Raw genomic sequence first — 13,582 nt, 5'->3', positions numbered from 1 at the left:
TATATTGAAAATTAGAACGTATGAGTTATTCCTTCTAATGTAATCGGACAACATAATTCAATTGTTCTTCATCACAATGAAGATAATATCACAATAGATGTCACTTTATCCCAGGGACTTCTATGATACAATCTGCAGACATATATGTACACTCTTTCTGTTGCTTCGATAGCAATGCCATACATTAAGGCAACATGAATGGTCTAAGAACCAATACAGGAACTGTGAGACCACGTTTGCCGAGACTTCTGTAGTATCTCTGAAGAAGGGTAGTTGTATCAAACGTTAATTCCATAGAATTTAATAACCTCTCCCTCCAGTGTTCTTTTCATCTACCCCGACCTTATATATACACACACACACGCATATATATATTCTTAACGTTCTCGAGTCCATTGATTTGCGTCATTATAATCTGTATCTGGAAAATGGTAGTCATAAGTTTGAAATGAAAGTAAAATTATCCTTATTCTTCCTCGTTTACATTAGTCCAATAACATTGACCAATGGATCAGGGAGAAAATGTTTTTTTTTTGGGGGGGACACCCTGTAGACAAAGGTCGTAATAAGATTTCTTCACTAAAAACACAAATTCTTGAGCGTGTGGGGAAAGTAAAAACAGCTGATTTGCCATATACATTTATTCAAGGTATAAAACATAGAAAAAACGCTACAATGGTTCTGGGTTTGGGGGGTTGGGGGGTTGGGGGGGAGCGGGACCGACTTGCGGCCGTTGGAGCACAGTTCGAAGGAACAAAGACAAGAAGGTTCACGCTTATATAAGCAGGAGTCCGCCGAGGGACTCTCAGCGACTTCGTGCGTAAGCTTATGTCTACGTGTACATACATTTTCTTCTCAAACACACGCGTCAACATGCCTCGATATATACATATATAAATAATTATGTGTTTACATGTAATACACATGCAGATATATGGGTGTATATGTAACGAAAACATGGACAGGACAAACATGTAAAATACATATGAATGTGTGTGTGTGTGTGTGTGTGTGTGTTTGTGTGTGGATAAACGAAAACGTCACCTGTGCCTTACGTGTTGTGTGGCAATGTGTAAATGTATAAAATCCACATAATTGAACTGCACTGCCAGTTCTGCCTTTCTGAGCGAGGACAGTTTTGATTCAGAGTCTTTGGAAGCCTTAGCAGATGTAAACGGGGATCAGTGGGTCACGTATGACGTCACGTCACATGTCATGTCACGTGACGTCACACATCTCTGCTGCAGCGTCACAGGTTATCCAGTCAAACGGACCTGCATTCCTGTCAACTGTTAATTGCAACGTCCCAGAAAGGGTTTAGAAAATAAATAGGTAAAGAAAATCAGACTAAATTTGAGATCGATACATTACAGTCTGGTAGAAAAATGCACACACAAACACAGACATAGGCGCATTTATATATCCATGTATGTATATACCTGCTTACATACATGTACAGTATATATTATGATATACATATATGTATGACGGTATGTATGCAAGTACATACCACACACACACATATATTATATATATTTATATATATATATATACATACACGCACGTTCATATACATTTTTTCATGTATGTGGGCAAGCAATATATATATATAATCTGTTTGTGCTTATTTGCATATACGAATCTATAAGACAAATATTTGTGTATGTACAGTATGTATGAATGTATGCATGTTTGTACGTGTGGACGTAAGTATGTATGCATGGATGTATGTATATTGTCACGAAACAGAACGTTTGTTCACATAGATGCATGCATATACGGTAACTGGGCACCTTCAGTCTGATGTATGTCTGGGTTCGGGACCACCTTGGTGGCGATCAGCAAGGAAACTGGGACGGAACGCTGAAAACGACACAAACGACGATGCACAACTGAGTTCTCCAAGGAAGGACCAGCTTGGGAAGAGGTTCCTGTCTCCTGTAATTGATGGTCTCCAAAAGCACCCCCCCCCCCAGTCCTCCTTTAGCTTCCAACCCACCCACCAAGAGAGAAAAAAATAATAGATAAATAAAATCGGGGGTTTTGAGTCCGTAGTAAGTTCGAACCTAATAAACTGGCGTCTCAAAGAATTGAGGTTCCATTTTCTTTAATTAATTTGTATCGAGGTACATCACTAGGGGGGTCGAAATCGTCTCACGGTGACCTATGATAATAATGACAATGACAACGGTAATAATGAATAAAAGTTGGGGTGGGGTGGGGTGGGGGTTGAGCCACGGAACCAAATAAAATCACCTGACGACACCCAGGATGAAAGGAAGAGTGCCCCCCGGCACGTGAGGGCTCCGGTTCCACGAATTCGCAAGATCACGTAACCCGAGTTCGAACCTGGGCCGCGTGCGACGGCCGTGGGGAGGAGGGGGGGGAGGAGGAGGAGGAGGAGGGCAACACTCCGATGTACAGAGGTGGACCGTCCCCCCCCCCCCCAGGGGAGGAATAACGAAACCCTACGAGCGCAATGAATGTCAGGTGAAGATTCATTGCTGGGCAAGATTCAAAAAGGGATGGAGGAGTGTTATGCGGGAGGGGGGAGGAAGAGGAGGAGGAAAAAGAGGATGAATAGGAGAAGTAGGACCAGCAGGAGGAGTATCAAGAGGAGAAGAGAAGAGGAGGAGGAGGAGAAGGAACAGAAGGTGATAGGAAAAGGAATACGAAGAAGAGGAGGAGGAGCAGGAAGAAGAGGGGAAGGAGGAGGAGTATGGTGAAGAGAAGAGGGAGCAAGGAGAGGAGAAGGAAGAGTATGAAGAAGGAAAGAAGGAGAAGGAGCAGGAATAGGAGGAGGAGGAGCAGGAATAGGAGGAGGAGGAGCATGAAGAGGAGTAGGAGGAGGAGCAGGAGAGGGAGATAGAGCAGGAAGAGGAGGGGGAGAAAGGTCATAAAAAAGAGGAGAAGGAGGAGGAGTATGAAGAAGAGGAGAAGAAGGAGCAGGAAGAGGAGGAATAGCATGAAGATATGGAGGAGGAGATGGGACAGGAAGAGGGAGAGGAGAAACAGCATGGGGAAGAGGAGGAGGAGGAGGAGGAGGAAGGGTATGAAAAGGAGGAGGAGAGGTAAATTATTTTTAATTTGTTAGGTGGATGAATCAGTACTATAATTCTGAGGAAGACAGCAGTGGTGGTGTGGGGAAACGGGTTGTTCTGTATGTGAAGGGGAACGAGCAAAAGACTCTGCGCAAAGGAAAATAATGGAGAAAGGACTTCCCAGAAGGACAATATTCTCCCGAAGAAGAGAGTCGGGGTTCAAAGGGAGGAGGGACGTTGTTGGGGTAAGGGATTGGGGGGTCAATTAAAGGTCCGAAGGTCACTGACTGATGCTGAAGGTCGAGGAAGAGAGGCGTGGCGTGGCGACCTGAGGGCGAGGGGAACGGGAGAGGAACGTCAGAGGGTGGTACAAGGCACAGCCTGCAATGGGGGTAACAACAACGTGGAATGTAGTCGAGAATATAAGAGGAATGTACTTACACACCGTGGCCCTCCCCCGTGGGTCTCCCAGCGGCCCCGGCCCCCGTGGGACTTCACCTTGCGTTCTCTTGGGTACCTCTGTGCCGTTACTGACGTCACTGGTTACGTATTTCCCTACCCGTGGGTTCGAGTTCCATCAGTGTGCTAATTACCTGCTGCAACATTGTCCAGAGCGGTGTCAAGGGTCGTCGGGTGAAAAAGACTTTCATTTCTATCACCTTAGTATATTGGTTATTTGTGTAATCATATTTTTATCGTCAATTGTTATTTTGTGTTTGTGCATGTTCCCCCTTTTTGTGTCCACCAGCTCTGAGGGGTGTGGATGGGGGGGGGGGCTCGCTTTATTTTCTGCCAATAATAGGGGTCCTTGATTGAAAAAATAAATAAATAAAATAAATAAGAACGCCTGCTCTAGAGGTCCCAAGCCGACCCCCGTCACGCGATCGGAACCCACATACTTCCAAGAGGCGAGCCGAGCGCGTTACCCGCCGGCCCACCACGACGCCCTGGAGGGGACGGCAGGATGCGGTATACGCCGTGTACAGGTGGTCCTCGACTCAAAGCTATGTCCTCATCTGCTGGATACACGGACAGACAGGCGGGAAGATGGACGGATAAACGGACGGACGGACGGGTGAACAAGCAAACTAACAAACAGACAGACGGATAGATGAACATACAGGTGGACAGATAAACAGGCAGAAGGCCAAATGAACAGGCACAGATAAACAGACAGACGGACAGATAGACAGAAAGACAGGCAGGCAAACAGACAGAAAGAGATACGATCGGACGTGAACAGACAGACTGACAGACACCAATCTGGCCGGCAGATTCAGTCATTAAAATAATTGGAAGAGGAGGAGGAGGCGAGGAGGAGAAGCTGAAATTCAGGACCGTGCTGAAAAAGAGCACAAGTGTACAAAGTGTACAAAGTGGCGACGATAATATGTTGTACAACAAGGTGCTGTACGAACGTGGTGGTTTCTTGCACAACGTCAACAGGATATGTCGATCTTAATATACTTATTACAAATGTATAGGAAACACATACACAAACGCACGCATACACACACAAGTGCGTGCACACACAAAATAAACACAAATATCACAAGCACACCCATTCACACACACACACACACACACACACACACTCACTCACACACACAGACAAAATAAACACAGACATCACAACCACGCACACATACAAACACACACATACACACAAATTAAAAATGTATTAACATATTTCAGAATGGATACAATTGAAGATACACAGTGATAAATCTGACACACACACAAAATAAACACAGACATCACAACCACGCACACATACAAACACACACACACACACACAAATTAAAAATGTATTATCATATTGCAGAATGGATACAATTGAAGATACACAGTGATAAATCTGACGACCCCCTTCGGCAGGGCAGACACCAGGAGGCCCTGATCGGTAAGCCGAGCGCGATAACCGTCGAACCACCTCGACACTCCTCCCGTGGACCTCGAGGACAAGGGCTCGAGAGTAACAACACTTAATAAGGAAGGCCCATTTCTGTATACACCCAGAGGGCCCGTCACCAGGCGGGCGTGGGCGTGCGGGCGGACTTAAAGAAACCATCCGGGCCACCACGTTCGGAGAAGGACCCAAGTCTCTGTAGACTTCGAGGGGGACAACATCGGGAGGGGGAGGAGATCGAGGTTGGTCTTCAAGGCCGAGGCGCGTCCTCCTCCTCCTCCTCCTCCTCCTCCTCCTCTTCTTCTCCCTCCACCTTTTGGGAGCAAGGGTCCTCTTACAAGATCGCGGACCCGTGGAAGACTTCGGGGATACCCTCGGGGGAGGGGGGGGGGCGTGAAGACCCCGACCTCATCTCTTCCGCCCGCGCGCCCTCGCTCCCCGCGTGGGCGTCGGGAAGGCGCCGTGGGTGTCTCGGAACTTCTGCCGCTCCTCCAGCTTGTGCCGGAGGCTGATGAGCGTCGAGGGCGAGGCGCCCGTTCCGGGCCTGACGTGCTTCCCGGTCAGCGCCCGGGGCGCGCGCTTCCGGGCGGCGGCAGCGGCGGCGGCGGCGGAAGTCGCTCCCGTCGAAGCGTCCTCGGCGTTGCACGGGGTCGTACTCGAGGGCTGCTGCCCTGAGGAGGAGGACGAGGGCGAGTGGTCCAGTGGGAGACGGACTTCCTGTAAGGGAGAGAAACGCAATGAGACTCAAGGCCGATGTGCAGTCTCCGGGAATTAAGCTGCTAGGCAGCATAGCTTCCTTTTGTTTACAGTGTGGTGTCATGCTGCCTTGCCCATACTGCAAGAGACCAAAGGTAAAGCAATAACAGCAGCATAAACATACTCTGGCATTACATAGGTATATGCATATATGTACACACACACAAACTCCATGATACATATATAATGATAAGAAAGACAGGTTTCCATGAAATAAGATTATATGTCACTCGTGACAAGGGACCCAAGAAGAGGAGGACACAGTTATACTCTTGTAGGGTCCCTGATAGAGTGCAGACTTCCATGATCTCTCACTCCTTCTTTCCCTTTTCACTTCCTTCTTTCTACCTCTCCCACCATCTTTCTCTCATTCTTTTCCCCTTCCCCCTTCTTTCTTAATTTTTCTCTCTCCACTCGTAGGAAAGGAGCGCTAGAAAACCAAAGCCCGTAACGACAACAACAACAACTCTCTCTCCCTCTCTCTCACGCGCGCGTGCACGCACACACACATGTAGACAAAAATACAAACCTGCATTGTGCAATAAACTCTACACCGCCTCGACCACCAGCAATAAAAGTAATAAACGTTAATCAAAGTCGGGAAATTGCTACCTCGAGCAAACCTCCAGAAGCGGAGTCCCACAAGGAACTGCATTGGGTTCTCCTTTGTTGAGTGACCAGATTATCATAAAAAAAAACCACGCAGAGATATCGGAGTAAAGAAGAAGAGTATTATTAGAAGGATGAGGAAGAGGAGGAGGAGGGAGAAGAGGAGGAGATATGCAATGTCATGGGAGACGGTGGGGAACAGGTGAAAAGGAGGAAGTGGTAAACATAACAGTGTCTGAAATGGGGAGGAAATTGGGGGGGAGAGTCTTAAGGTCATGGGTGGGAGAGGGGGAATCTTCGGATGAGGGAGAGGCTGCGGAAAGTTGGGGGCTTATGTTTAAGAAAAGGGAATGGGGGAGATACAGCGGGGAGCTGAGGAAAGTGGGGTGCTCATGGAGAAGAAAAAAAGGGTGAGGGACCGAAGGGGGATAAAAGGGAACGGGGGGCGGGGGGTGGGAGGAGGAGAAGGCTGGAACCATGGCATGAGTTTTGCAATATCATCTCTCTGCGGTTCGCGTTCTTCTTCGTCCTGCCCAGGAGCTGTACGCCCTCGAGCCCAATGCAGGAACCGCCCAACGAAGAGTCTCCCGAAATGGAGAGGAGTGTAGCGGACGCGAAGAGATACAGGAGGACCTCGAGGGGGCGGAGGGGGACCTTCGGTGGCCCTCCAGCACAAGAGTTCGCGGGAATATGACTTCTTTTATGATCAAAGACCAATATCCAGAGGAAAAAATCTGATGATCATTTCTAATATCTTCTTAACGCTCTCCTTTGCACCTTCCACGGCTAGGACGGTCCCCTCACAGAGGGCTTAAAAAAAAAAAAAAAAAAAAAAAAAAAAAAAAAAAAAAAAAAAAAAAAAAAAAAAAAAAAAAAAAAAAAAAAAAAAAAAAAAAAAAACGAATAAATAAATGTATAAAAACGGCGTTCTGTAGGATTGTGTTATTCTTTTGGACAGCATTTCACCATCGCTTCTATCTGTGAAGGACGAGGCGACTTTCTCCTGTCAATTACGAGAAGACCCCGTTCAACTGAGGGGGCAGACTCGATCGAGACCCCACCACGCACCGCGTGTTCCGCCTGAACCGAATTAATCCTATCACGTCAGCCAGAATGAAGTAGATAAACCTCGCCACCGATTCACGTCTTCCTCCAGTGGACTCTGCTCCACACGGGACTTCAAAGGGGAGCAAAAGGCGGCCAAGAGGTCCCCTTCAGAGGACGCATACATACGTGTATACATAACATTACAAACATACATATGCACTTACATACATACATACGTGCATGAATACATATACATACATACATACGCACACATGTATGTACATACATACTTAAACACAATACATGCATATACACATACAAACATACATGCACACACACACACACACACACACACACACACACACACACATATATATATATATATATATATATATATATATATATATATATATATATATATATATGTATAAAGAATATTGCCATCATTCACCTGTCCCTGAAGTCTTGCTTGGAGGATGGAGGGGAAGCTGGAGTTCGAGGAGCTGCTGTGGAGATCATCCTTGAAGGGATCTTCGCCGTCGTCGTCCTCCATGCAGACTTCCTCCTCCTCCTCCTCTTCCTCCGTGTTCTCCACGTCGATGATGCTCTCGAGCTGCGTCTCCTGCAACTTCTCGCTGCTCAGCTGTTGCTGCTGCTGCTGCTGCTGCTGCTGCTGCTGCTGTTGGGTCGAGAGCAGCTGGGTTGCTAGATGCTGCTTGTGCTGCTGATTCTGGATGATGTGCTTGGCTCGAAGTGTGTTGATCAACTGCGAACAGTACGAGTAGTAGAGCATCTGGGACTGGTGGACGGCACTCAATAGGGCCTCCGTGTCCTTCAGGGAGGTCGCCGAGGAGGACTGCAGCCCCTGGATCTGGAGGAGGCTCCTGAGGAGGGTGGAGTTGGATTCCGCCAGGAGGGAGGTGGTGGAAGTCGTCTCGTCGAGGGGCAAGAGAGGGGTCTTGCCCCCTCCCCCTCCTCCTCCACCTCCCCCTCCACCGGTATCACTCCTGAAGACCTCCTCCTCCTCCTCCACCACCTCTTCCTCCTCCTCGTGCTCGTCGGGCTCCGTCGCGTGGCACCTCTGCGCCCTTCCTTTGCGCCTCATGTCAGCGAAAGACTGACGAGGCTGACGCTCGAGTCTGGGGTCATAACAACCCGTCCTCCAGCGCCACTCCTCCTCTCCACCGCCTCCGCCTCTCGGGGCGCTTTCCTCCCTGCCGCCGCCTCCTCCTCCTCTCAACAATTCCCTCAGAGTTTCCGGGCATCCTCCCGAGAACGGGGAAGACTGCTGCAGGAGCGCCCCCGGCGTGGTGGTGCTGCTGCTGCTGATCCTGTTTTCCGGGTCCCTGAAGGCCGGCGCGCCCTCCGGGAGACCCTCGCCTCTGCCCATGAAGTTGGTGACCTCCAGGATCCTCCTGACGGAGTCGCCGACGACGTCGGACGGCTCCGGGGACGCCGGGTCGCGATTCGGGGACTTCGTCCTTCTGAGGGTGCCCATGACGTGCTCCAGGCGCGCCTTCTTCTGCTGGGGATTGAGGGCGATCTCGTAGATCGGAGGGGGCGTCGGGGAGGCCACGCCCTTCGAGTGACGCTTCTTGGGGATAGGAATGTATCGGGGAATGACCACACCAGCGGGCGAGGAGGAGGTCGAGGAGGAGGAGGAGGAGGACGAAGAGGACGAGGAGGACGTCGTTATGGGAGGGAAGGTGAGTGGGAGAGGCTCCCTCAAATGCGCATACTCCTGCTGGAAGACAGTGGTTCCTTTCACCTGCTGGGGGTCTCCTCGCAGGACCCCGCTGCTGCTGCTGCTGCTGCTGTTGGCACCGGTGCCGTTGCGCCAAAGGGCAGAGCCTCCCTGTAGGAGGAGAGGCAGACTCTCCCGCAGGCGGCTCCCTCCCGTGGTGAGATCGATGGGAGCGTCGTCCATGGAGGTGTACGGGGCACGGGCCCCGGAGAGCGTGAGGACTTCCATGTGAGGTCTCACAGGTGCCTCCACTCACGGGAACGATGAATGTCAAGTGAGGTTCTTCACACTTCGCAAAGGAAACTTCAAGCACTCACGAGATGATGGGTCTTGTTACACATGTTCACACTCAAACCTTTTTTCTTTATTCTTACGAAAATAATGTATTGTTCATTTCATGGTCACTCGTTCAAATCATCCGCTGAACATGTCGATGACTTATTCTCACACGTGTTCACACCACTCAAAGAGAATGTGTTCTTCAGTTTATGAACATCCACTCCACTTGTTCACTGGACACTTGATATCGACTAATGACCGCGAAGTTGAGCCGAAGAGGACGTCTCGTTCACGAACTCATATCACTGAACTTCGACTCCAAGAACGTTCTCCTGGTTTATGACCTTGATCGCAGGCCCCGTGATCGGCCAGGAACCTCTGAGTCTGACTAGAGACTCTACGCAAAGGAGTCCCAGGTGCTCCTCCTGGTCCTCGAACTCGGAGAACCTCGAAATCAAGTCTCCTGAAGAGAAAGAAGAAGCTCCTTCGAAGTGACGTTCGTTGTCACCTGACGAAGGTCGTGGCGTCGCTATCGGTCTTTGGTCTTGGACGAAGAATTCTTCCAGAGACAAGAACGTGGACCTGGAAGTCTCGAACTCGTTCTTGGAGGACCTCGAAGTTCTCGAAGTACGAACCAGCCGCTCGAAGTCCCTGGTGGTCTCTGGATCCAGAAGGAGGCTTCAGGGTGAGGCGGTCCAGCCAGTGCCGGCACTGGTGGGGGTCGCTGCTTGGGAGGCCACTCACGGATCAACGACCCAGTCTGCGGAAGAAGACATTATGAGGCTATCTATCAATCACAGTTAAGGTGTGTGTGTGTGTGTGTGTGTGTGTGTGTGTGTGTGTGTGTGTGTGTGTGTGTGTGTGTGTTTGTGTTCGTGTGTGTGTATCACGACAAAAATTGGGTAAGACTGGTACAAAGAGGTGTCAAATAGACAAAAAAAAATTAATCAATAGATAACACAGGTGTCAAAAAGAAGAGAAAGGTGTCAGGCACTGTGCCACAGGTGTCGGGGGGATGCGTGGCACCTAAGGGAGAGCAGGTGTCGGCCACACCATCCTGCACTCCATGGCAAGGGTGTGTGGCACCGGGGGTGGAGGGGGAGATGGCACTCTGAAACGAGGTATTTGGCACCCAAGAATGGCACCTTGGCACTTTGGTGACAACAGACAGACAACTTGAAAGAACGAGATAGGCAGACTGAAATATGCGTGTGTGCGTACGTGCGTGCGTGTGATTCACCTTAGTCTTTAGATTACGTGTTGGACTCGTGATCGACAGCTATTTCCCTTCCGGAAGAGAGCTCAGAGCTCGTATGTCCGATCTATGGGTAATGCTATGACCTTACACACACACACACACACACACACACCCAACTCCCCGCCCACGAGAGTTGGAGTAACGACTCGAAGCGCAGCGATACTGAAATCATTTCAGCCCTGGGCAGGATTCGAACCAGGTACCGCCGATACCTCCGTACTGACAGTCTGAGACTCTACCAACCGCGCCACCGAGTGTGTGTGCGTATGTGCGTGCGTGTGTGTGTGTGCCTGAGTGTATTTGGCTAAAAAGACAAAAAAAATCTCTGGATACTTGCATTTTCTAGTTTTGGTATGCTTGGAATTTCAATAAAACCAGTCAACAAAAATAAATACGAAAATAAATGAATAAATGAATACGTAAGTAAATGGGCAAGTACCAATAAGATAGAATTCCTGCATTTTCCTTACAACTGGATTTACATACATACATACATATAGCAAGGGTTTTTTCCCCTTTACAAGAGAGGTAGCCAAAGTCAAAAGGCATAATTCCACTCCAACCCGTTTCATCTCCACCCATTCCCCACCCCTCCCTCCCTCTTTTCTTGGCTCATCCTGGATGACGGGCCATCCCTGCATCTCTCCGACTGCCCTGGATCAGAAGCAATGCAGGAAGACACAGCACATCTACAGCAAGGCGGCTTCATTTAATCGGCGACCCCCCCCCCTCCCACCTCTCCGTCCCCTCACACAGAAAAAGAAAAGAAGAAATCCCTCCTGAACAACTGGACTTAGATCAGAAAAATGTGATGGATACAGTCTCCAAAGGAGCAAGTGATCATGAAGGGGCTGAAGGGCCTATGATAACCTGTTTACGATTCTCTTGACCAACCTATAAAGGTATTTTTCGTTGTCTCGTTGTTGTTTTCCAAAATACTCGATTCTTTGAAGAATATCCTGTGGCCATTTTCATATAATTTTCTATTCTTTATAGAGCTTTTCAATATTGATCGAAATTAACGATTAGGTTAGCAGGCGATATATTTATTCTTCACTATAAACATACTCCCATTCTTGTATATTTCGTGAAAAAGATATAAAAAAATATTCCGAAAACACGAAATTTTGGTCATTTCAGATTCAAATCTAAAATACACCAGAATATTAGAGATTAGACGAATTTATTGGCTCCATGTAAATTATCTTTAATCACTCATTGATTGTGTAAATAATTTAGATATTTCATTTCTCATTTCATTAACATTAGAGAGTTAATCGGCAGATATAGGTAGAGTTGTATTTTTCGAATTGTTGTGCTTCTTGAGGGGACTACAGAGATACAATTCATGCTATATCTAGCGGTAATCATTTCTTGTCAGCAATAACTAGCGTTTCTATCCTTGGACACAATATAACCCCATAGCGGTGATAAAGGAGACATCTAAGTAATACAGCAGGAAAAAGGAAGCGTGGAAATCAAAATTGACCAGCAGTTTTATCTATGTATTGATCTACTTATGTGTCTATTTTTGAGTGGTGTTTCTCTGGGTAGAAAAAAAAATGCAACGTGCCTCTGGCCCGTAGGGGGTGCATATCCACGTGGCCAACACCCGAGGTGACAAGTACAGTCATCACCTCGTAGCCCAGTGGTGTGCAGAGGTGGTCTGGTGATCCCCCCCGGGGGGGGGGGGCAAGTCCTTCCTTTTTCGCCCCAAAGATTCTATCACAAGGTTTCACAGAACCGAGGAATATTAAGAGAAAGGAAGCTATTTTGAACATGTAAACATGGATGAAACATAAACGCTTGATTCGATTCGAATGATAAATCAACCAATTTTATTACGTTGTTCTCCCCCAAATGATCCAGTTGGATGCCCGGGGGCTCAGGTCCTTCGCCCTCCCCCTCCCCCTGTGCTACCCTTCCCTGATATGATCTCGCCCGCATGCATGCATGCACTCCCCTCAGGGACGAAACGGGATAGAAACGCAGGTGAACAGGCCCATAACAAAACGAGACCGCCACTGTTCGCCTCTGGACATGCAAGTACCAATGGGCTTAAGGCAGTACCAGCTAGGTCCAGTCACACTTCATTAAATGACCACTACTAACGCCGCGCTCATGGCACGAGAAGATTTCACTGATGCTATAGGTCGTTACAGTCCTCCTTGAACAAGGGCATGAACTGTGTATGTCTGTGCGTACGTGTGTGCGTGTATGTGTGCGTGCGTGTGCGTGTGAGAGATTCGCTACGGTCTTAGATTACGTGTTGGACGTGTGACTGACAGAGATTACCCTCCCGTATGAGAGTTCAGAGGTCATGTATGGCCCGATTTATGGGAAACACAAACACACCATCGAGTCGGTGTGTGTGTGTGTGTGTGTGTGTGTGTGTGTGTGTGTGTACGTAAATATTACCCCATGTTCGATCTCACACCCAGGAGGGTAATACCTGACGATCACAAGCCCAGCACGTGAACCAAGATCCATGGTGAATCACGCTTGCGCCCGCGCACACACAAACATGAACCCATTTATGTAATTCAGGAAAATGTAGCCTGAAGGCTTACAAGCGGTCATGGAGATGTCATTTGCAAGCAAACTGCCGACAAGCAGACAAGAACCCGCGAGGAGGAATGTACTTCTTGCTTGGCTGAAGAGGTACTCGCAGCAGCTGCCTTCGTCGTCACCACTTCGTAAGAGCAGCAACTGCTCTTGGGTACGCAGTCCAAGGCAACCATGAATAAAGGGGGAGAGATTTTATTTTTATTTTTTATCTCTCTCTCTCTCTCTCTCTCTCTCTCTTGACATCTGGTGGCAACATTAAAAAGGGCAATGCATTCGGAAGAAAAAATGTAACAAATGAAAAAATAATGAATGAATAAATAAAGATAAATAGATGGTGTTGGGTTTCTGTCCGTGCGTACGTGTGTGTGTGT

The 13,582-nt window shown here is 48.3% G+C and overlaps 2 protein-coding genes across 2 annotated transcripts in view; both read right to left on the bottom strand.

Moving 5' to 3' along the window:
• Window positions 1-13,582, bottom strand: part of LOC143027971 (uncharacterized) — a 59,358-nt gene that overhangs the window by 20,056 nt on the left and 25,720 nt on the right. The window lies entirely within an intron of this gene.
• LOC143028171 (uncharacterized) lies at window positions 1,547-10,144 on the bottom strand. The gene is made up of 2 exons (XM_076189909.1): window positions 7,814-10,144; window positions 1,547-5,667 (listed from the first exon to the last, which is right to left on the bottom strand). Exons 1-2 carry the CDS (start codon window positions 9,332-9,334, stop codon window positions 5,359-5,361), a joined length of 1,830 nt encoding a protein of 609 aa, XP_076046024.1. The 5' UTR covers window positions 9,335-10,144; the 3' UTR covers window positions 1,547-5,358.

Source organism: Oratosquilla oratoria, chromosome 9 (assembly GCF_046742065.1).
Source record: "Oratosquilla oratoria isolate Oo_2021 chromosome 9, ASM4674206v1, whole genome shotgun sequence".
NCBI lineage: Eukaryota > Metazoa > Arthropoda > Malacostraca > Stomatopoda > Squillidae > Oratosquilla > Oratosquilla oratoria.
This window is presented reverse-complemented; position numbering and strand designations above follow the sequence as displayed.

Coding starts and splice junctions, on each gene's coding strand:
- LOC143028171 (XM_076189909.1), bottom strand. CDS start 9,334: ATGGAAGTCCTCACGCTCTCCGGGGCCCGTGCCCCGTACACCTCCATG. Junction 5,668..7,813: donor AAGCAAGACTTCAGGGACAG/GTGAATGATGGC, acceptor TCTCCCTTACAG/GAAGTCCGTCTCCCACTGGA.